Source organism: Elephas maximus, chromosome 22, assembly GCF_024166365.1.
Source record: "Elephas maximus indicus isolate mEleMax1 chromosome 22, mEleMax1 primary haplotype, whole genome shotgun sequence".
Classification (NCBI taxonomy): Eukaryota; Metazoa; Chordata; class Mammalia; order Proboscidea; family Elephantidae; genus Elephas; species Elephas maximus.
Window position 1 is genome coordinate 51,916,514 of NC_064840.1, and position 24,900 is coordinate 51,941,413.

Genomic DNA, 24,900 nt, shown 5'->3' on the forward strand with positions numbered 1-24,900 from the left:
AAATCCCACAGTCCAAGCTTTAGCCTTTCTACAGACCTTCTTCCCAAATGCTCCCTTGCTCTCCCCATCATGTTCAGTCTCTGACATCCCCACAAGTGCAACAGCTGCCTGGGAGGTGGAGTGTGTGCGTGTGTGTGTGTGTGTGTGCACACACGTGTTGGAGTGTATGTATGTCTGCATGTGTATAAGCATGTGTGCACACGTGTGTGTGTGTGACTCATTGATCTCCCTTCTCTGGCACTCACTTTAGCCACTCCCAGGGCCTCTCAGACCCAGCCTAAGGGTGGCCTGCACACTTCCTTGGTCTCCTTCCCTTCCTGCTTCCATCAAGCAACCCAGCCCCTCCCCAGCTCCAGCTTCTCCTATCTCTCCCCCTGTTATTTCAGTCTCTATCAGTTTTGGAAAAGTCTCGCCACTGTTTTATTCCCATCAGCAAGCAGTTTCTGGCCAAGCTTCCACCTAACAGTAGAGCCAGAGGCATGCTACATCCTCCCTCAGCCAGGATCCTCCAAGAGTCAGATCCCTGTGCCTGGGTCCTCCCCATCCCAAGCCCCCTGCTCCTTGGACAGCCAGGGAAGGGAGAGGGCTCAGGGCTGGTCTCCCTCTGGCTCCCCCTCTGTCCTGACCTCCTTCTGTGTGTCCCCTGTGTCTCTGTCACTCTGTCGCTGCCTCTCTATGACTGAGTGTGTCTGTGTCTCCTTGGGATGGGGAAAGAGGAAGGAGCAAGGAATGAGATGGGGAAGGAGGCTGGGCTCAGATGGTGTCATTAAGAGATATTAATGTCCCTCATCAAGGCATATTAATAAACATTATCTGCCACTCGCTCCACACACCCTGGGTGAGTGAGACCCAGCAGGACAGGCCCCACATTCACAGCCGAGTAACCCCTGAGCCCACGGCAGAGCCATTAGTCTCGTGAGGCTGACCCTGCCAGGAACGTTCTTGGGTCATAGCAAAACAGAGCTTGTGGGGTGGGCTCTGAGGGCTTCAGTGGTGGAGTGGGCAGCATCTCATCCTCACCCTCGCCCAGCTCCCGTGCCATGTCCACACCCAGGGCAGACCCTGAGCTGTCTTCTTCCTCCAAGCCTTTCACTACAGAGGCCAGCTGGGAAATGGGAACAGTAATGATCCTTACACTTGGACTGCACCATGGGACTTTAGAATATTCCATTTCTTAATTTCTTAACTTTCACAACAACTCTGTGAGGAAACCAGGGCAGGTATCACTATCATCACCATTTTATAGGTAAGGAAACTTAGACACTGAGAAATTAAGTGTCTTACTCAAAGTCACGTAGATAATTGGTAACGGCATTGGATGCAAGCCCAGGTTGCCCTTTACAATGGCTGTGTTAGAAGCAGAGCTGCTAACAGAGTGGGGCTGCTTGTAACTGGATGGCACCCTTTCCCCAGTTCTCATGGCTGCCAGAAACCAGAACATGGTACACAACTCCTCAAGCAGGACCGTGGCTCTTTGCCCTCTAAGTGTGGCTCTCCTATGGGCCATGGTGGCGGGGGGTGGGGGGGGAGGGGGATTTCCTGGAAAACAGAGACTGGAGTGAGTTGTGTCAAGAGCCTGGCAGGATGCCTGCTGTGTAGTAGTTACATCGCCGAGGTGGTTTCCTTTTCTGTATAGAGTGACCACTACATTATCACTAATTATCAGCCCCTAGGCTCAATGGCTAAGTGCTCAGCTGCTAATCGAAAGGTCGGCGGTTTGAAGCCACCAGCTGCTCTGAGGGAGAAAAGAGCTGGTTATCTGCTCCCATAAAGATTACAGCTTAAGGAACTCTATGGAGCAGTTCTACTCTGTCACGTAGGGTCACTATGAGTCGGAATAGACTGAACGGCAATGAGTCTTTTTTGATTTATTAGTCAGAATCACCTCAGTGGCACCCAACAACACAGTCCCTGGGTGTTGCAAAAGGTTAATGCATTCAGCTGCTAACCGAAAGATTGGAAGTTTGAGTCCATCCAGAGGCACCTCAGAAAAAAGACCTGGCTATCTACTTCTGAAAAATCACCATTGAAAACCCTATGGAGTAGAGTTCTACTCTGACACACATGGGGTTGCCATAAGTTGGAGTAGACTCAACAGCAACTGGGTTTAAGGAGGTTTGAGCAGGTGGAAGTCTGAATGGGTTGTGCCTTTTATTTGTTTTTAGGCACTACAGTCTGGTACCGTTATTGGGTACAAAACCGGTATTCACCATAACAACCACAGAGTGGTTAAGAGTTACAGCTGCTAACCAAAAGGTCAGCAGTTCAAATCCACCAAGCGCTCCTTGGAAACCCTATGGGGCAGTTCTGCTCTGTCCTAAAGGGTCACTATGAATCGGAATTGACTCCACGGTGGTGGTATGGTGACAACCACAAAACTGTTAAAAATTACATAAAATATTCTCCATGTAGTCTGTTTAAGAAGACAAGAACCAGTGTTTTAATAAGATCACTATCCAACATAAAAAGGAGTTTGCGAGCTAAAATTGTAAGATTCAAGATATCAGGGAAATGTACTCATGAAGAAAACCCAATTTTCTACAGGATTCCAGATAAATCAGGCATTCCAGCAACCTGTGGCTGGCATCAAAATCTTTGGCTTTTGTTCCATGTATCTAGAAATGTCAATCTTTAGTCTAAACTGGCTTGCTTCAACACTTAATAATCATTATATTTACCTATAAACTCTTGATATTTGTTTTGAACCTATCTTAATAATTCTTGTCTATTTCTAAGTGGAACTGGTTTAACAGGACTATACACTGTATTCTTTATTCCTTTTTTGCTGGCTACCCTCCCTAGCGGCATAGTGGGTAAGAGCTACAGCTGCTAACCAAAAGGTCGGCAGTTCAAATCCACCAGGCGCTCCTTGGAAACCCTATGGGGCAATTTTGCTCTGTTCTTTTGGGTCACTATGAGTCGGAATTGACCTGAGGGCAGCGGGTTTTTTTTTTTTTTTTAACCCCCCTCCTATCCCTACCCCTGAGCTATACCCAGAGAGCCGGTGACCCTCGGACAAGCAAGGGTCAAAGAGGGGTGGGTCTGCAATCTTCAGGGACTGAAAATAACTCAGGCAAGTTTCCCCAAGCACGAGACCCTCAAGGGCAGACAGATGCAGAGTCTCAGCCAATGCAGGCCCCAGAGGGCACCAGGGACTCAAAGCTGGCACCTGTGTGACAAGAAGCTTTGGAACCTAAATTCAGGTTTCCCCCACTATCCTAAAGTAGAGCGTTCCCAGGAAGGCTTTCGTAAGCCAAAACGGCATAAAGCGAAGACGCGATTACCATTAATTTATACAAGAAAAATTTTTCAGTGTTCCCAGACCCAAAATAAATTGAGATAAAGCACAGATGCTTACAGATACAGTTCAAAGTTATGGCGGCTTGATGCTGAGACGCTGAGGATAACTATGCTGCTCGGGGTTCCACCGTCTCTTTAATGGCTCGCTGCAAAACAAGCGCTGACTGCTATTTCTGCTTTTCGCCTTTTTTCGTAAAAGCGAAAATCTTCTTGAGATTTCTTTCAGTTGGCAAAAACAGGTACTAATGTAGGTCTTTCCTAAAAGCAAAGTGGTGTAAAGCAAACTTTCAAAAAGCGGGGGAATACCTGCACAAAGAAGGGAGCCAGCGTGTTTTCAGAGCAGTTATCTCTACATGGTACAATTCAGAAGATTGTTTTTTCCTTTCCAGTGTTTAAAATTTTTTGTATAATGAACATACGTTAGTTTTATGACCGGAAAAAAATAGCTTTGTTGTTGTTGTGAGTTGCCATCAAGTCAGTTCCGACTCATGATAAACCCGTGTGTTCGGAGCAGGCCTGCGCTCCACACCGTTTCTCAAGGCTGTGATTTTTTAGAAGATGATCCCCAACCCGTCTTCCAAGAAGCCTCTGGGTGGGTTTGAACCACGAACCTTTTGGCTAGTGCTCTAGCACTTAACCATGTGCACCACCCAGGAACTGTTTGTAAAAGGGTGATGTTGGGCTCAGGGGTCCCAGACTCACCTGGGTCCTGCGCTGATCTCCTGCATGGGCAATGTCCCAAAGCCTAACCCTTCCCAGATTCTTTCTTGACCAGAGAGGTAGCTCTGCCAGCCTGCTCTGATAACCCTCCAGAAACAGAGTTGCTGAGGATTTGGAAAACAGAAAAGGCCTTGCCTAGGGTCTGTGGCCCCAAGGTTGAGGTTGCTGATAGCTTCGATTCTCAGAAACCAGGAGTATTTCCTGCCAGTCCTTTCAAGCCTAACTCCAGTCTATATTTTTCAAGCTTATCTTGAGTCTCCTCCAGACACTCATGCTTGGTTCTGCTTCAGCAGACAGCTAAGTCATTTGAAATCTTTTTATATCTCATTGACACATTCATACATTACTTATGCTGTTTCCTCATCTTAAGCTGCCCTGCCTTTCCCCTATCTTGTCCATTGGAAAACCAAAAAACTCCTATATATCCTTCAAGGCCCAGAAAAAGTACAAGCTCCTTTCAATAGCTTTCCCTAGTCACTAGCTCCAAGCAGTTACACCTTCCTTCATCTGTGCTCCTCTACATTTCATGTAAAAAAAAAAAGCTTTCCATCTAGTCATCTCCAACTCATGGTGACCTGTGTGTGGCAGAGTAGAGCTGTATGCTCCATAGGGTTTTCAATGGCTGGTTGCCAGGCCTTTCTTCCAAGGTGCCTCTGGGTAGACTCAAACCAGCAACCTTTTGTTTAGCAAGCAAGTGCTTAACCATTTGCATCGCCCACGTTTTATGTAAACCTCAATTAGTTAGGCCTGTCACAGAGTTATTTCTTGGTTGATTTATTTGCCTGTCTAGATAGCATGAACTGGGTCTTATTCATATTTCTATTTCCAACACAATCCTCTCATTCATTCATTCAACTACCCATCTACCTAGCCATCATTCCTCAGGGCCAACTCTGTGCTTGATACTATCACACACAGGTGCAAGACAGCGTGACTTACTAGGGAACCATAGGCACTTCCACATGGCCTGGAACAAAAGGCCTAGACAGCTTGTACTTTTCAGCTATAGACAACCATGGAGCATGGTAACATCCCGGGTGAATCTCCTTCCGTCCTTATCCCAAGGAGCATATCATTCCCCAACAGCCACCTACCTCACCCTATTTTGGCATCTAGAGATCTAGAGAAGTAACTAGCTCCATACTTGAAGCCAAATTAAGAATCAAAATCTAGGAGTTCTGTTGCCAATCTGTGCCGAGATACCAGGATCTGCTGACCATCAGCTGGTATATTCTAAAGATGACATTCACCATGCCATCTCCACTGCCCGGGAAGGTGACGGGAAAAGGCCTATCAGGTCTTTGATGTTGACATTTCTTGAGGGAATACTGGTGCACAAAATAATTGTCCATCCTGCACCCTGGAGTCTAGAAGCACTCGACTCCCAAGAGGGCTCAGGTCTGTGCCTGCTTTCTTCTCACTTCCCACAGACTTCATTCCACCCACCTCAGTAGCTGTCCCTTCTTTCCCCATCCCCAGGGCAAAAAAGCACACCATAGGGTTAACTGACTTCAGCCTTTCCCTTTGAGCAGGCACTGGTCTCCCTGGCTGGGTCCTCTCCAGGTTGGTGTTAAGAGGCCTGGCAGCCACAGCCCCTGGGGAGCTCAGAGCCTGGGAGCTGTCAATCGCTTTCCACTCACTTACCCTTTGTTAATTGCAGAATACACAGATTGCTGGGTAGCACTTTCCAATCCTGTGCCTTTTCCTGGATCCTTTGCCACTTGGCAGCTTGCAGGCAGCTGTGCGAAACAGCAAGGAGCTTTCTTGTTTGATGCCAGTGTCAGAAAGCTTGGAACTCTGTTTCTATTTTCCCTTTTTTCCTATTTCCCCTAAGTACTATATTTTGCTCTTTTCTCCCTCCCCCCTCCGCTTTCTTCCCAACATCCTTATGTACTTCACTTTTCAAGTTAGAGATTCTTCTGATGTCCTCCCCCCCACCCCCCGCCACCACCAACCCATAGATCAAAAAGTGAAACTTCCCACTCTGACTGGGGATTATAGCCAGGAAGGAGAAGTGATTGATTCGTCCTGTCCAGATGGGAAGAGGTGGGTGAAGAGATTAAATCATCTCACACGAGCTCAAGGAAATGTGCTGCTGACCCTCTGCTCTGGGGGTCATCCAGCTTGAGTACCTGGGGCCTCCACAAACGCCCAGGTGGGCGGGCAGTTGGCTGTAGGTAATTGAAGAGGAATGAAGAAACTGGGCCAGCCTTCCTGCTGGAACCAGCGACTGAGCCAAGTCCCCTTCCCACCCACCAGACCTCACAAACCCAATCTAGGTACCTAGTCTCAAAGAGCCCTCAACTATGGGGCTCCCAAAGAGAGGGGCATCTCTGCACCCTCAATTCTAAGAAGAGGCCTCAGAAAATGTAGCTCTCTGACTGTCTCCATGAAGACAGAAAACAAAGGATAGTGGTGGTGTTAGTATCTACTTGGCTCATCTGTCTACAGTTCTCCAAAGACTTGATGTATCAGGGACCAGTTCTGTCAGGGAACTCTGAAGCCTGGCCCAGGAGGACAGAAGGATCCAGGTCCAGGTGTCAGCAATATGATCCCATCAGAAGAGCCCGGGCCAGGGTTCAGGAGTATAGACTCCTAGTCCTGGTGTTGCAGCTACTTATGACACCTTCGACAAAGGCTTCTCTCATTGCCTCATTAATTCAGTTAATGCCAATTTGACACCTACCGTCTTAGATTGGATTTTCCCATAAGCAGAGCTTGAGGCAAGGATTCTAGTGCAAGTAGTTTATTTTCAAGCTGATACAAGGAAACACCAGTAAGGGAGAGGGTAAGCGAGACAGGAAAATGAAGGCAACCAATAAAGGGTTCGTTATCAAATAAGTTCCACTGTGAGTACCTGCAACCAGAGTGAAATATGCTCTCAGAGTCATCCCACCCAAGAGACAAGGAGCTGGAGTGTTTATAGACCAGTTCCCATCAGTCATTGGCTAAGAGCTAAGGCCAGGGGGTGTTAACACCCCAGCACTCTGCTCCACTACACAGAGGGTAAAGTGGGCTCTGGAAGCCAAGAGAAGTGGGTAGGAGGTGCAAATGATTTGTGCTGAAGTGGTCTGGGCACGGGGATGTGGCCAGGCACTGACAATATCCACTACACCAGCTATGTGCAAAGCACCTTAAGGGCTACAAAGATGGACGGGATGCAGTCCCTGCCCTTGAGAAGATGATATGTGGGTAGACACAGCCTTTCTGGGGTAACAGGGATAATGGTATCTGCCCTTTTCGTGCTTGAGATGTTGTGAGACCAATCAGCTGGATAGCGCTTTAGGGAGTAAATGCTGGAAGCACTGTAAAAACCAAAACCAAGCCAGTTGCCGTTGAGCTGATTCCAGTTGATGGTAACCCCATGTGTGCAGAGTAGAACTGTGCTCCATAGGGTTTTCAAAGTATGATCTTTTGAAGCAGACTGCCAGACCTTTCTTCCAAGGCACCTCTGGGTAGGTTTGAACAATCAACCTTTTGATTAGTAGGCAAGCGCTTGACCATCTGAATAATAATCGCCAGCTTCCAGTGCTGTGCTCTTCATTTAACCTGAGACAAATCAATCAAAACAAATTTGGTAGGACAGGCTGCATCGCCCTGGTCCAGGAATGGGGTTACTATGACTTGTGGTCTAGCACCAACTTAATTATCTCACATGCCAGTTCCAACCTAGTTTGACAAAGAAGTAACGAACTCTGAGGTGGAAGAGAAGCTGGAAAGAAAATCGCATGTTCTAGAAACCCAAAGATTCCTCCAAACTGTCTAAAGAGTTGAACTCCTTTTCTGCAATAGAATAGTTTATATTTATTCCTATTCTATGCATTCATACACTATCCAGTACCCTAAACACACCCCCCAACCACATTGAGGACCAACTTGTAAGAAAAAGAAGAGACTACTTATGAAGTCCCTGGCAGTGCAAACAGTTAAGGCACTTGGCTGCTAACCAAAACACTGGAGGTCCGAGTCCACCCTGAGGCTCCTTGGGAGAAAGGCCTGGCAATCTACTTCCAAAAAATCAGCCATTGAAAACCCAATGGAGCACAGTTCTACTCTGACACACGTGGGGTTGCCATGAGTCAGAATCGACTTGACAGCAACTCGTTTATTCTTACAGCATGAGTATTTCAGGATCTACTCCACCTCCTCCTCCCCACCCTCTGTTAGATAGGTGATGAGTATCAAACGCCCTATTTCCACAGGATGCTGATAAGGAAAAGTGTTTCCATCCCAAGGCCATCCAGCCCCTGACCCTCAGAAGGACCCCTACTGTGTGCAGAAGGCCCTCCCGAGCACCCCACCCAAACACCTCAGGTGCTCCTGGCTTGAGACCCTGATATCCGGAAAGCCTGGGCTTCTCCATGTTCTTGGGGATCAGAAACCTATTTCTACACTGTTTGTAATTTCTGAAATTCTTTTCTTTTTTTAACCTTAGCATTTAGACAAGTTCCTTTTGAAAATGTCAGCCTGTGTTAGAGTAAGGGAAAGGAAGTTGTGCCTATGATAGAGCCCCTCTGAAAGGGAAGCAAGCACACCTGTGGGCTGGGGGGAGGGATGGCCAGGTAGAGGCAGCAAGGTCAAGATAAGGAAGCCCAAGGCGGGGGTTAGCTACTGCAGGCTCTCCTTCCAAAGCTCTTCTCTGCTCAAACCTGGCAGGTGTGCTGTCTGTGTTCCTCAAGTGTCGGGTCATGCCCCATCCTCAGGGCGTCCCTCAGCCCAGTATCCCTGAGCAATGCTTGGAACTATAGACTCGCCCAGGACCCCCACTCTGCTCCTGAAGCCCCCTGATTCTCATCCATCCCCGAGAGTTGCAGCTTTCTAAGGTGACCGCAGGCTAAATATGAATGCCTGATCCACGACAATATTTTAGGAGAGTTGGCGTTTCCATATGGGGAGGAGGTGGGTGGGTAACCATTTCCACTGCAGCCCTAGCCCTCCAGGTAATATCTGTGTATTTTAATAACGGTCTTCTGAAAACAACACCTCCCAGAGGAGTGATGGGTTGTCACAAGGTCATAGGAAACGCCCAGGACAGCTCTGTAAATCAAAGGAATGACACCCTGCCTTGGCTGTTAGACCTCAAGCCAGCTGGTCTCTGAGGCCCCTTGCCCCTTGAACACTCATCGGTTCTCCCGCTCACTGGCTATGTGCTCTGGACAAGCACCTTGACCTCTCTGGGGCTCAACTTTCTCCCCTTCTGAATGCAGTATTCTAAAACCCCTACTAGGTATTTGATTCTATGGTAGAAAGTTTAGCCCCCAGGACAGAGCAATGAGGGAAGTACTCAGCTCAACCCAAGTAAACAACAAAAAAAAAAAAACAGCCACCTGAAATTGGACCAACCCTGACCATACATGGCTGTGGGGGCTCCACTGCCACCAGGTCGTTCCTCTGCCTTACTTCCCCGCACTTCCTTCCAGCAAGGACCAGGGCCTCTACGTAGAACCGGCTCCAGACATCACTCTGTTCTTGGCTGTGTTGTTAGCTGCCATAAGTCATGGCAACCCTACATACATCAGAATCAAACACTGCCTGATCTGTCGTGATCCACAAAGTCTTCACTGGCTTATTTTCAGAAGTACCTTACCAGGTCTTTCTTTCTAGTCTGTCTTAGTCTGGAAGCCCCACCGAAACTTATTCAGCATCAGAGCAACACACAGGCCTCCACTGACAGACGGGTGATGGCTGCGCTTGGGGCGCATTGGCCAGGAATTGCCCCTTCTGTATGGAAGGGGAGAATTCCACCACTGAACCACCACTGCCCCCCAGACAGGACCCTGAACAGTCTAAACTTCATCATGTCCTGGGCTGGGGAAGACAGGCAGGAAGGGCCTGGTGAGTTCACTCAATGAATTCAACCCAAAGGCTTGTGTGTGTCTTTGCCAAGTTGGCCCCAGTTGATGAGAAAAGGCTCCCCAGAGTGAGCGGGAGGGGAAGGAGAGCCTTTCCACCCCGAGCAATGATACAAATCAGACTTTCCACACCACTCTGCACAAACTAACTCCCTGACCTTATGGGCCCCAAGCCCCCACCTCATCCCATCCCTACATTCACACAACAGAAGAGAGAGGCCTGTTTATCACTCTGGGTGGGACCAAAGCCTGTGGGGAATTAAAAAAAAAAAAAAACACCAGCCAGCTTGGGTTGCTATTGTTTGGTTTAAACAAACCGCTGGTTGGGCGGACTTGGAAAGGAATGAGGGGAAGCTAGGGAGCACAGAGCAGGGTAGGCAGGGCCAGGCTTCCCTGGGTCGGCCCCGGATCTCTCAGTCTTCGCTAGGGCGGCCAGAGGAGCTATTTTAGGAGAGTGACTGCTAGGCCTCAGGTCCTTACCTCCTCTGCCAGAAGAGATGGGCATCCAGGGGCAGGGGTGCTGAGAAGACAGGAAGTAGTATCAACCTGTGCCCCTTCCACCTCCGTTCTCCAACACCTTATCATATCTTGGTGTCCCTGTATCTCAGCCCCCGACCTCACCTGGGCCTGATGCCAGCCCTGGATAATGCAAGGGAGAGTCAGGGGACTATGCTGAGAAAGAAGCAGGCCAGGGCTAGAGTGTGCACTACTCTGCTCATGTTCCTGAGGAAGAAAGACAGGGGTTTGAGAGGATGGAAAGGGACCTCACCCGGGTGGGGGTGAAGAAACAAAGTGTGAAGGGGCTCTTCATGGAGGGGTCCACCCCCCTACAGTCTCCCACCCCTTCTCCCAACCACGGGTAACCTAAACCACTTGCTGTCGAGTCAATTCTGGTTCATGGCAACCCTATGTGTGTCAGAGTAGAACTGTGCTCCACTGGGTTTTCAGTGGCTGATTTTGCAAAAGCAGATCACCAGGCCATTCTTCCAAGGTGTCTCTGCGTGGGCTTGAACCTCCAACCTTTTGGTTAGCAGACTTGCACAGTAACCATTTGCACCATCCAGGGACTCCACAGGTAATCTAGATGGCTAGGTTGAGCCTAGGGAAGAGGATGTTTGGCAGAGGAAACCCAAAGTGAGAATGGTAGGGGGACAACAATTAGTAGCCTAAAATGGAGATCAGGAAGTGTTCTGGGAGGAGGGAACAGACCTTTAGTTTTGTAAAAAGTAAACCGCAAGCCAAAGGCTGGGTCACCCAGCTGACCCAGAGATTCTCCACAGAGAACTGAGGTAGAATCTCACCTTCCCGCACCCACTTTCTCACAACCATTCAAACCAGGGCCTGTCACCGTTCTCAACCCTCCTCCCACCTTGAGCCCCGGCAGTCAACCCTCCTGCAAGGGGAAGGGCCAGGGGCTGGGCTAGGAAGAACTGGGTGGAAAGGTGGCCAGGGCACAGTGAAGTGTTGGCAGAATCAATTAAAAGCACCTTAATCATCATCATTAAGGCTATAAAATCCCACACTAAGGGGCCACAGGGCTCCCTGGCCTGGCCCGGGGCCCCGAGCTGTGGCACAGACCCAGGGGCCCGGCTCCAGTTCCTTTCATCTGGCATCTCCTGGTCCTGCACAAACAATAATTAGCACCTGCCCCCAGGATCACCTCATTATCCCACAGACACTGAGTGGAGGGGAGAAGGGAGGGAAAGGGAGAGAAGGAGGGAAACTGAGGCTGTGCCAGCGGCCGAAGAATCTGTCTCTAGGGGCTGTGGGCTGAGTCAACTCAAGGCTGGGAAAGAAGCTGCCTCGAGAATTCATGGGGCCTCCTCCCACCTGTCCTTTCCCTTCTGCTTGCTCAGATAGCCATTGGCCTAAGAGACTGAAGGCTCCAAGGAATGTGGAATTCCCTCTCCTGAGAGGATGGGCTGGCTGAGCAGCCTTTGAGAATTGTCAGCTCCTCCCTTCCATCTGACCAGACCCCCCAGATTGTGGGTTGTGTCCTGTGCCTGGTCTCAGGGTGCAGAAGTATTGCCTCAGGATTCTCCAGAGCTCAGGCAGTCTATTCCCCACCTGGAAGCCATCCTCAGGATATCTGTGTCTGTCCTCTCTCGCCAGACGCCCCCTGAGACACCATAGCAAAATCCCACAGTCCTGTTCTAGCAAGGTCTCCCAGAATTAGCCATACATCTTCCTCCTTGTCCATCCTACTTCTTCAAAGAGAGAAACAGCTCATCAGAAACCAGCTGCATTAAGTATCGTGTAAACCATGCCTTCTGCTACCCAGGAGTAACTTGTGTCCATGCCTGTCTCTTCTTTCAGGGCACTGATATGAAGAATGGGAGGATCCAGGGCCAGGAGCTGACACGTGAGTGAGACCCTCCAGCACCCCTCTCCCCATAGGTATTGGGGTGAGGTGTGCCCCCAGCCAGAGAAAGGTGATAATCACAAGAATCAGAATAATATTACTTAATAATGATACATTGCCTTTATTGGGTAATGTTATTAAGTAACATTAACGTGCAAAGCATCAATCCAAAGATTTACTTGTGTAATCTAATACTCACAATGAACTTTGAAGGTACTTGCAATCAATATCTCCACTGTAAAGAGAAATGAAATGGAGGCAGAGACTGACCTGCCCCGTGTCACACAGCTAGTGAGGGATGGAGCCAGCATTAAAATGCAGGGGACCTAACTGGAGCCATGCTCATAACCACAGTGCAATGTGGCCACTTGCCTGGCCGGGATTGGCGAGCATCACTTCTTTTCCTCTGCCCGCCTCTCTCTCCTCACCTGCCTCCAGCCTCCCAGTGAGGTTGCACAGATCTCCCTCTTCTCAGCTGCCCTCCTCTTCTTGCCCCATTCTCACCATCGGTTGCCTTCCCCTGGCTCTCTCAGTTCCCCGCCCTGAGAGTATGCCCTCAACTGAACTCGAAGGGAACGCTCCGGTGGTGAGCTGGCCTTCTGGTGCAGGAATGAGGAAAAAACTCAGCCTCATGGGATTTGGCAATAAAAAGGCCTGGATTCAAATTCCAGCTCCACCTCTTACCATCTGCCTGACTTAACCTCTCAGAGCCTCAGTTTCCTCATCCATAAAATAGAGATAATACCCACCTTTATCAAGCTGTGGTGAGAATTAATGAGATGTCAGAGGTGAAAGAATTTAGCCCAGTGACTGGCCCAGAGTTGTTGCTCTTCCATTTCTCTTCACCCCTTTCATCCCTACTTTTGGAGGGGGAATTCTTCACAAAAGCCCTGGTGATGGGGGGTTAAGTCTCCACCTCCCCTGAAGACAGATTTTCAGTTGTACAGTACCAGTGAGTTCTAACTTCAGACTTAGCCACACAATCTGTAGACAGCGTGAGATATGCCCACCCTCAAGCGCATTTGCCAACCCATACCCCCATCTGCCTTGATGAAAGCTGGCCTGGTCACATCTGCCTTCCACACACTCACACACACCAAGAGACGCTCTGGTACCCACCTATGCTCCGAAGTCGTTCTCATCATTGGCAATATTTGTGAAACAACTCTGATTTACCTGCATTTTCACACACTGACAGAGACCCTCAAAAAGCAGCCTCAGAGCTCTTCCAATCCATGACCTGCCCGAGTGTAAACACAAGCCACACAAATTCCCACAGCCCCCAGCACACCCTGTACTGTTCTTACTCTGAGCACGCACCCACATCTGATCTGCACTGCAAAAACTCTGGGGAGGAGGAATAGTCAGGAATTCCCCCTGGCTGTTGGCATGCTGAGACTCTAGTGGCTGGAAGGGCACAATAAGGAACTCTTTCAATAGCTCCAAAACTCAAGTTGCTCTTTTGATGAGTGACTGAGAGAGAAGAAGGAGATGGTCATCATAAAGTACCACGCTCCCTCCCACCAGCATCCTCATTGCAAGCACTCAGTCCCCACGCACCCCTAGGAAGTTTCTTGGCTCCAGCCTGACTCCCTTCCTTGATGCAGAGAGGGCAACGTGAGTGGCAAGTGGCACAGCATTCTTGGAAAGAGTCCCATCTTTCCAGACAAGTCCAGAACCAGCAAAACCCTGAGGCCATGCATAGATGTCGGGGAGGGATGAGGGATGTCCCCGCCCTACTTTTCCCCCTAAAAAAGGCCTGCCTCCTGGCGGGAGAGCAAAGGGGAGGGAGATTAGCCTTCTCCTCCGGAAGAGCCTGAGTGGGCTCCCTGTTGCCCTGAGCACCCAGATCCTACAGCTTCCATGATCAAACCTTTGAACCCAGTCCCACCCACCCCATAACCACTTCCAGATCCTCTGGGTCCAGCCAAAAAAATTGCTTCTTTGGGGATTGAGTTCATAAGGAAATGCTGAAAAAATAAATAGAAATACCCTGCCAAAGCACTCACATAGACACACAGGGGAAGATGGGTTTCTCTTGACGCAGGAAATCCATCGAGACGGACTAAAGCCAAATGAGGATAGTACCAACACCCACTCACCCAGGAAGGTTTAAGAGCCCCACCAGCCTCAAAGACCTTCAAGCCAGCCCAGAACACTTCCTCTTGGACCATCTGCACCCCCCCCCAGAAAAGTAACATAAGTACTCTTAAATGAAGATACTAAAGATGTGATCCTGCCAAATATAAATCCTAATTGTTTGCAATGGGTGAGCCCACATCTGGGGCTCCAGGAGGGTCAGCAGGGACCATGAAAATATATAGAATCAGCATCTTCCCCCTGCCCTGAGCAGCAAGGAGGACTTGCAAGTAAGGAGCAATGTCCGGGGTAGTACAGGTTGTAAAGCCCACCACTCTCCTTTTTCCACCCACAGCCTACCAGCCTCCCACCCCACCAGCACAGACTGGCTTCCACCGCTACCAGTTCTTCGTCTATCTTCAGGAGGGAAAGAGCATCTCTCTCCTTTCCGAAGAAAATGACTCCCGAGGTAAGACCTTCCCATCCCTCAAGCTGAAGCTGAGGTGAATTCTGAGGGTGGAACTAGATGCTTAATGCTTTCATGGACAGTTGGAACCTAACCCTCCTCCCCATGAGCCTCAGAGGCTAGGGTCAAAGGGTGGTGTTTCTTGGAACTGAACTGGAATGGTTATCCTAGAGAAGATGTTGTTATCAGATGTGGTCCCACTATAGAAGTAAGTCCCATAGACCAAGATGGTGACTTTAGCTGGGTGGGTTGGTATACATATAAGGCAGGGTCCCAAAGGGTGCAATTGGAGCCAGGGAGAGCAGCATCTCCCCGACAGCCATGGATGGCAAGTGCAGGCAACTGCCCCACATGACCTCTGCAGATAATTGTACCCTATAATCAAGAATGATCTGGGCAACAGGGCCCTGGAATGCCACCCTGCCAGTCTGTCTTCATTGATGGCTAATCACTCTGTCTGCCAGTGCCATCTCCTAGTATCATTCCCTCCTCAGTGGCTGGGCAGACTTCCCCAGCCACACCTCCTCCATTAGCGTCTCTGAACAGCCCTCCTCAGAGTCTGGAGAAGGCCCACTCCACTAGAGCTTCCTACTGGCTAACTCGGCTGTCTCAGCCTCAGTCCTGCCACCCTCAGAGAGGAGCTTTGGACACCTGGCCACTAACTGCAATGCTGCAGGTGACTCACCTGACCCTGTGTGAGACAGAACCCTCTCTGAGCCTCAGATTTCTCTTTAGGAAAATGGGAAATCAAGTCACCCCTGTGTACTCTCTCACCTCCCCAATTTGAGGGTGCAAAGAACAGGTTCCCTAGGTTGGCAGAAGGCTGAGTGGGTGGGTGGGTGTCATCTGCCATTTCCTCTCACCCAGTGACCCTGACCAACCTCTACCCACTGGGAAGGCAGTGATGGTATTGTTACAACCCTTGAGGCCTGAGGCCCCAGATGAGAGGAGTGTACAGTCCAAAAAGGCACCTGTTGAGTGATGGAGCCCTTCAGCCTATCTGCTGAGCAGGGGCCACAAATCACAGAGGGTTCTGGGTCATCTGCAAGTGGAGCTGGAGCAACCTTTCTGCTGGTGAACCCTAGCCGGGTGCCCTCAGCACATGGTACCTCTCCAATCTGTAAATCTGAAAGAGCTTTGCCAAAGACACACTTTTAAGTTTGATTACGAAGGGAGAAGGAAGAAAAATATGACTGCCAAGGCCAAGGTAAATTTCTCCAGCTCCCTGGGTACCATTCTCACATAGAACATCATGAAGCATTTTGACCAGCTCAAGCACTGTGATTTCTGAGGACTGACAGCTAGAACTTCAGCCTACAAGCTTCTGCCATGTGTGGGATTCTCATAAAATGAGACAGACTCAATTAAATGCCCCCGTTAGACTTCAAGTCACAATGCCAATGCCCTGGGAGGGATCATGCTCAGACAGGGTGACCTTAAAAAGCCACTCGCAGGATCAAGTCATTTCTGAGGGCAAGATGGAGGAGAAAAGAGAAAGCATAAGGTGACAAAGAGGGGCAGTGAAAGGGGCAAAGACAAGGGAGTCTGTGTACACCAAAGATTCCTCCCAACTCTGTCATGGGCAGGGATCCTGAGGTTTGAACACTACACTGTACGGTGGTCCCCAGCCTGAAGAAAGAAGTGGCCTGTGTGCCCAGGACAGTCCTGACCTGCAGTCCTATAATGTTGGAGGCCAGACAAGAAACCTGGGATTGTATCAGGCCTTAAAACCATTATTAGTCCCTTTGGATTTCTGCCACAGCCACGATTTGTTGTGGCGCCTCTGGCCTCACCTTCCATCCACGTGAAAACTTAGAAATTGGAATTGCATCTGGGCAGAGTCCCTTTGGCTTCTGTGCTATTTTGTGTGCTTCCTCATAGAGGTGGGGAAGTTATTCTCCCAGAGGAAGGCTCTGGCCAGGGTACCAATCCCACCATGTAATGCCTTTTATGTGCCCAGCACTGTGCTAGAGCCTTTGGAGAGGACACAATTGGATGCCCCAGGAAGTTTTCCCTGCCCTCGAGGAGCTTACAATTTTGGAAACAATTAAATAACAATATAGAGCAGTTCATAATTAAGGGCTTAACTGTGTGATTCTGACTGTAAGTACAACTGGCAATCATGTGGACTTAGGGATAGACTACTTCCTATCATAGGACTCTCTCCAGGATAACACATCCCCTTCAGCAAGGGAAGGTACAAGGATATTTTACTGCCGAGTGAGGAAACCTTGACTTCTCATCTCTAGCTAGTGATTTGACTTTTGAGCAAATCAATTAGCCTCTCTGGACCTCAGTTTCTTCATCTAGAAGATGGTGGGTTGGATCTAGATGATCTATAGATCCATATATCCCTAAACCTACAATGAAGAGATGGGACATGAGCTGGGCCCTGGAGAAGGAGGAGATTTGAATCCTTGAGTGAAGGAGAGAGGGAGTTCTGGGTTGGGGGAATTGCAATGCACAGATAAAGAAGCAAGAAGGAGCACCCCTGGTGAGGGGGTGGTGATGAGAAGAAAGGGGAAAAAAAGACGAAGGTTGTGGAGGTTGTTGAAAACCAGGCCAAGGTATGGTTTTGATGAGTAGACGATGGGGAGACATGTGAGATTGTCAACCAGAGACGTAACCAACAAAAGTCACTTTTTAAAGATGACTAACCTAGAATGCTGGGCACAACTGACCAGAGATAGAAGAGACAGAGGACAGGAGGCCACCAAAGGCATCAAAACATGGGGCAGTGAGGGTCTGGTCTGGCCTGGATGAATCCCAAGTGGCTGCAGAAGTGGTAGACCCTTGCATAATGCCAGAACTCCAAAGGCCCAATGTTCTCTAAAGTACCTGGACAGTGTTTGGTAATCATGGAGCCCCAGATTGGGAGAACTCTCAGGTGCCCAGGACATGGGGTCCTGCCAGTAAACACAGGCCCCAGGACTTGCCTTGATCTAGTTTTTTCATGGCAAGGTATTGGGGGGTAGGGATGCATTAGGGTATATATAGTATAACCAGCCACTTGCAACCCCTGGGTGAATAGGCAGAAGCAGCTTCTAAGGATAGAGGCAAAAGGTAAGCATACAGGACCAAGGTAGAAGGGCATCTGTGGAGGACAGTTAGCTTGACCCACTCATATTCAGATCACTTCCCTCTCAAGGCCTAAGCTTCCTGATGTGTAAATGAGAGGCTTAGAATGAGACTGGAGCTTCAGATTATTCTAGTTTAACCTTCCATGGCCGTGTAATGGGGTGGGAGCATGGAGTGGCGCTGTTCAGACCAAAGGGATGAAACTCTCTCCAGGATTCCTCTCTGTACTGTGACTCCAGGGTAGCATACACTTGGTTAGTGAATGAGGGAGAAGAAGACTTTACTGCAATACGAGGAAATCTTGATGTCCAAACTCTAGTTGTGTGACACTGGACAAGCCACCCAACCTCTCTGGGCCTCAATTTCTGTATCATCAAGATAAGTGGCTAAACTAGTTGGTCTACAATCTAATGACCCTAAACAGAGTTCCTTCCAGCTTACGGAGCTCTCCTCACCTCCAAGTTCTACCAGACAAATGCAGGAGCAGCTGATAAGGTTTGACTCCACCAGGCCAACCACAGACATTTCTCATTGGAGGCATTCGATCAGAGAAGGGCTACCAAGACCACAGCAAGGACCCTGGGAGGGGGTGGTGGGTAGTGAGAGCCACTTCACTTCTAGTTTAGAAATCTCTGCCTTCCGCCCCACTCCTCCTGCCTAGACACAGCTCCTTCCTCTCAGTGGCCATTTTCCTCACATGCTTGTCAGGATTCATTCAGGCCCGCCACATTTATTCAGAATGCTGGGTACCCACTACATGTGGGGCTCCATTCCAGGCACTATGGGTACAGAAGTGAGGTCAATGGACAGTGTCCCTGCTCTCACAGAGTTTCATCACAAAGTAGCTCTGTGGATAATTGGAGCTCATAGAGAGAGTCAGGGAAGAGAACAAGAGAGATGTTCGAACAGCTCATGCATGTCCCGAGTGGGCGAATGGCAGGGGCAAAGTCTGAAGTTGAAAGAGACTAAGACCTGCCCTATGGCAAGGGCTTGCCCAGTTTCACTTGTCCCAAAAGCCACACTTTGCCTGCCATCGTGGATTTGGAGCTGTTGTTACCTCAGGGCTGTAATACACCGGACTTCTACTCTCTGCCTCCAAGTTAACACCTCTCTCACAGCTCTGATCCCTACTCTTCCACCCTCCACGCCCAAAGCCCATCAGATTCATGATGGTGTCTCCAGGCATTTTCCTTACAACAGCCTTGGATTCGGCCTCTAGACTTCTAGATTCTAAAGGAATCAACTTAAGGCCATTGAGGGGGACATTTCTGAAGATGGCCCACCCACAGTGTTCATTCACACCTCATACCACATACCCTTCATCCCTCACACTGCCAGAATGCCCATGACATACTCTTTCACTCATCTCACCCTGCCCACCACTCTCACTGAACACCTGATATGCCCCTACCTGCCAAGTTGTGCACACCACTTCTGCCTCCCTCACACCTGGATGCCTTCCCCACCTTTAGATCACCAGTCCCCTTTTATCATCTCCATGAAAAAAAAAAAAAAATTTTTTTGGGGGGGAGGCTGTTCAAAATAACCCCACAGGCTGGGTTCTCTCAGTCGAACCTGTCCCTGCCCTCTCCAGCAGTGTCTATATCTTTTTCCACACTCACATGGCCTTTTGTTGTACTTTGTTAGTCACCTGTTTTTATGTCTTTAGTGTTACTAAATCATTTTGCACTTGCTTTGGTCCTACTTCCACCATGGGACTACAAATTCCTTGAGGGAAGAGCTTATCTCGGCCTTGTTTCCTTCTTGCCACCCATCAGTGTGCTCTGCAGGCTGTGGACTTTCAGTCAATGAGCGTGTCTGTGTATGAGACACACCGACGGTGCCACATTCAGATCACACAAGGATCTGTACCTTCTCACACTCCCACAAACACACACCGTTGACTTCCTTCAACACCTGAAAAGGCAGCCACGTCTGTGAACACAAATGAAAATTTCCATATCCACATCCTCCCTGTCCCCAGCCAGGCAGACAGGGCTGCTAACACCCTCTCCCCAGCCTTCCCTGCCCTTCCCAACTTGATCTCAGCTGAACTGAGCCCAGCTGTGTGAGGTGGACAGGAGGGACAGGGTGGCCATTATCCACTCTTGGCAAATGAGGAACCTGGAGCCCAAGGGTCCGCAGCTAAAAACAAATTAACTTTCTTCTAACTTTGGGAGCTGGGCTTTTTGTACCTGTCGCTGACTCGCCAACATTCCCTCTCCCCGACCCAGACCACCAGACATCTGGGCTTTCTGGTAGAAGTAGGGGTGGGGGTATGGCAAGCTCACCCTGCGGCCCCTGGGGCTCCTGCGTCAGGAGCCGCAGGAGCCGCAGCAGCCGCAGCAGCAGCAACAGCAGCAGCAGCCGCCCAGAGGCAGCCCCACCCACATAACCCCTCTTCTGGCCAGGGCTGTGGCTCAGCACAAGTGGAGACTAGCGCTCCTTGGAAGCTGTGGTCTGCGCCATGCCACACCTCAGCCACCTCGCCCAAAGGTGTCACGAGCCGGCCTCACGCTCCTCTCGTGAGTGAGCCGGGGAAATCCCCTCTCTGCCCGGCAAGATGATGAGCCACAGCTTGCTCCAGAAGCTCTCTCAAAGGCGGCGAGCCCCAGGCGGCCCACAACGCCAGGCAGCTAACGGGCAGCCTCTGGGGCCTTCAGAGAGAACAGCGTTGCTAAGTGGAGTGGGAGGGGCACGAAGAGGGTAAGGGGGTCCTTGGAACGTCCGGCCAGACAGCCATGATTCACTCCCCAGCGCCTAGGCGCCTGAATTCAGCAGGGCCTGGGTGGAGCCATCTGTCCTACAGGGGTCAGAGAGGAGAGGCAGGCAGGGACTTGACACACAGTGGAGTTTAAATCTTGATTGTGGCATCTGAAGGCCTGCAGGGCACGGCACCGTGGGTGACTGAGGCAGGGGCATTGTGGGGAAATGCTTTAAAGCACAGGCCAAAGGCATGAAGGCTGCTGCACTCCAAGTAGTGTCAACAGTAGGAGGCACTGAGTTGAAGGGAGAGGCTAAGAGGAATTAGAGGAAATACAGCAGGCCTGGTGGCAGTGAGGAAAGAGCACATGATACAGGGAAACAAGGAAAGAGGCCTGAGAAGGAACAGGGCAGTGGTTTGCCCATACCTTGCAGCCTGGCCATGCCTAAAGACCAGCTCCAACACTCAGACTGCCCCTAATCCCACACCCCCAGCACACAGAGACAGACAGACAGACACAAACAGCCCACTGCACAACAGCCTCCCCTTACCTGCCCCCCATGACCTCCCATGGTGGTTCACATGGCCAGGCCCCAGAATCCCCCAGGGCCCAGCCCTTGAGTCACTCACTGTGTGGGCTTCTGAAAAGCAGCTCTCTGCCTTAGAAGGGCCCTACCCACCTGGCAGAGCGGGTAGGACTGGGGGCCTGGCAATGCCCCAGTTGGGGCCATCTTAGGCAACTCTCAGACAGGCACCCTGGCTGGGAACTGCCAGAAACCTCTGCAGGCCCCAGGCAGACCTCATCAAGATGCATGTCTCAGTCAAGTCAAACATCAGCCATCTAAAACAGTATTGAACAGATCATGGGAAAACTACAGATAATCCCCAAATTTCACCCAAAACCCCAACGGGCCATCACTATTACCAAATATTGGAATGTTTAACTGGGAGCTAATTGACAGCTTAAGAGTTTCGCCTCCTCTCTCTCTCCCTTCCCTACAGGGTACGGGAATAAGTCCTGGGTGTTCCACTGACTGGATAGTTAGGGTTTGAACTTCCACCCCCCAGTTCTCCTGGGTTCTCTGCTCCAGAGGAGATGGGGTGACACCCCACCCCACCTCAGAACTCCACCCAGCACGCCCACCCTCTCACTCCCGCCAAAGCCAAAGTGGTCCCCTCTACCCCAAGCATCTCAAGCCAGCAGGATCAGCCACTCAGCAAATATTCTCCAGGAGTAATTGAATGTGATGGAACGAGGGCTTTTCAGCTCCTGAGTGGAAGTCTCTGGATGTCACTTAATGGCACAAAAAATAAAAGGCTCAGGCCTCCCGCCCAGCACCACCAGGACATCATTAATCTCAGCAAAAAGGCATCAGCGCTTCTATCACTGCAGCCAGCCCCGTGCCGAGCAGACAAATTACAGACCTGCACCAGGCTCTTGGTGGGGCAGTTATTAGGCTGGAGTCGAATTTTTGTGTTTTCTTCAGGGCCACCATCCCCTGACAAGAAGCAGAGGTGCTCCTGCCTAGGGGGAGAGTAGAGCAAGGCCAGGGAAGAGGGTGGCTGCGTTGGTTAGGCACAGTCACCTGCCTAGCGGCACAGGGCGGCTCAGAGCAAGGTGCTCCAGGTCCCAGCAGAGAATGCCTCAGGCAGAAGGCTGAAGCAGCTCAGAGGAGGCCAACCACAAGGACTAGAGCTCAGGCAGAAACCGCTCCCTTGTTCTCCAGCCCACCTGAATGGAGGCTGGCAGGAGAAAGGAGATGGGCAGGCAACCCCACCCCCACTTCCCAGGCTGAGAGGGAAACACTTCAGGGCCAAATGACAGGTCAGGTAGAAAATATCCTTTGACTAGAGCAGGGACATGCTTAGGGGGCCACTGTCCTGTGCTCTCTGGGAAGGCCTAAGGGTAGGGCTGCTGGAAGGATGGAACCTGTCTACTGGGGGCCTGGGCTGCAAAGTTATGCTGCTGGCCAAGGCCACTCTTGGAAGCACTTGTTTAGTATTAGTCCAGTGTTAACTGTCTTATAAAGAGAAGGCAGTGGTGGTTCAGTGGTAGAATTCTCGCCTTCCATGCAGGAGACCGGGGTTCAATTCCTGGCCAATACGCCTCATGTGCAGCTACCACCCATTGGTCACCGGAGGCTTGTGTGTCACCATAATGCTGAATAGGTTTCAGCAGAGCTTTCAGACGGAGATGGACTAGGAAGAAAGGCCTAGCAATCTACTTCTAAAAATCAACCAGTGAAAACCCTATGGATCACAGCAGTTCGATCCCATTGGGCATGGGGTTGCCTACTCTACAGCAGCTAACAATTGTCTTATGTTAGAAACTGGTAGAGGGCAGGGATTGGGCTGGGTGAAACAGCTCCCTACCAAGCCTGGCAGAGTCCCAGGAAGGCAACTGTCAGCACTGAGGAAGCCCTCTAACCCCGGGCCAGCTCAGAACTCCCCACTTCTAGCAGAGGGGCTATCCACCCCATCCTCCTACAAAGGGAGTGGGGGCAAGATGGGGTGTGGAATCACTCAGTCTCTGGGATAACTGTTTTCATCCCGTAACAGGCCCAAGGAGCTGTCCAGTTGCACGTGATAAAGCTTTACTCAACAGGGGTAAATCAGCCACACAGATCTGGGAAGCTGGGGATGGAGTCAGTGTCAAGACCTGCACCAGGGCCATTCCCAAACACCCCAGACCTTGCAACCCTTGGAACTCAAGCTCAGAGGATGAGTCTCTGTGGGGCTGGGGCTGGGGGCTGGAGCTGGGGCCCCTCTCCCAGCTATTGAAAACTGGGTTCATTCATTCCCACCCCTCCTCATGTCTACTATATCATCATGCATGCAAAAGTGGTTCAAAACCCGCTGAGGGATTTATGATAAGGTCACCTACCTCTCCTGCCCGGGCCCACACTTGGAACATCTCCCACCCTGCACAGCAGCAGCTCTCTCATCACGGATATATTCCCTATCAGCAATGAACAACAAATGAGAGAATGCCTCTAGGCCCAGCCACTGCAGATGGTTATGCAAGATGGGACCAGCACCCCCTAGGGTTGTGCAGGGACCAACCTGCACATCCTATGTGGCAGCCCTGCCCTGAGAAGGAGCAGACTGTTCCAGCCACTGGGTGCTCAGGAGTCGGGCATCAGACACCTTCCTCCCACTTTCTCCCCCCAGACTGAGGCCTCAGACCACAGAGGCCTCTGAAGTACACTCGCCACCCCTGCCTGCCCTTGTCCCCGGAAGCACCCATCTCGGGTGGGTCCAGGGCACAAGTCAAGTGGCCCCAAGCTCTGACAGCAGCACCGCCCTCTTCCTGTGCAGGAGGAACCTCACTCAACCCAGGGCACAGAGCAGTGCCATACAGGATGAAGCTTTCCTTCACGCCGTGACCACAGAAGCCACAGCCTCCCAGCTCCCCAGCTCTCCCCACACACACCCCTGAGGGCCTGACTCACCCCTCTTCCTTCTAAACCCTGTTCAGGGTCAGTTCCTCTTGCCCTTTGTGGCAGGAAACAGGGAAGGGGGGTGTAAGGAGTCGCAGCCAAATTGTGGAGAGGAGGTGGCAGGAGGCGAGTGGCCAGGCTGCACTCTGCTCGGCTTGCTTGAGGGAAGACAAGACCTGGGTTTGAGGAGCTGCCCAGGAAACCCGAGAACCACAGGGTTGTCAGAAATGTGACAGGAAAGGAGCTGTGAGGTCCCCAGGGCACTATAATCATTCAAGAGATATCTTCTAAGCTTGGGGAGGACAAACTGTGCTTCAAGAGGGGAGGGAAGTCTCCCTAAGGGTGGAGGGGATTTCTCTCCACCAGCTTGCTGCTGATCTCGTGATGAGTTTCAATTCCCTCCTCGCCACCCGGGTTCCTTCCTGTCCTACTTGGTGGGGAAGGCCCCCTGGCCCCCCCGTGCCTGCCACACACCAGCTCACCATGAACCCTTTCTCCTCTGGCATACGCACACACACTCACATATAAACACTTGCCCAGGGACATGATAACATCATTTTTTTCCAGCCAGCCAAGGCTCCCTGATGGATGCAAAGGTCACAGCCAGGCACAGTACCTTTGAAGGGGCACCCAGACCACACAAGACCTCCCTCCTTTCCCTCATAGTGGAAGACCCCCCTCCTTTCCCTCATAGTGGAAGACCCCACTGTGGTCAGTACATCTCTCCAGCCCAGCAGCAACCCATCCAACAGGCAAGGCTCTCCCTTACTGCCTCAGCCACTCTTCCCTGCAGAGAATTCTTGAAACCTCTTGCTTTCCAGCCCAAACAGGCCTAATCTGAACATGCAGTCACCTAGCCAGATGTGACTGGAAAGAAAAACCAAAGCCAAACCCCTTGC

General features: G+C 50.6%; 1 protein-coding gene across 2 annotated transcripts in view; it reads left to right on the plus strand.

The window, feature by feature from the left end:
* The window catches only part of PEBP4 (phosphatidylethanolamine binding protein 4), a 277,583-nt gene that overhangs the window by 250,087 nt on the left and 2,596 nt on the right, over positions 1-24,900 (plus strand). For both annotated transcript variants that reach the window (XM_049866494.1, XM_049866493.1), the window contains exons 5-6: positions 12,189-12,234; positions 14,669-14,782. In XM_049866494.1, coding sequence (XP_049722451.1) covers positions 12,189-12,234; positions 14,669-14,782 — 160 coding nt within the window. The remainder of the gene's footprint in view (positions 1-12,188; positions 12,235-14,668; positions 14,783-24,900) is intronic.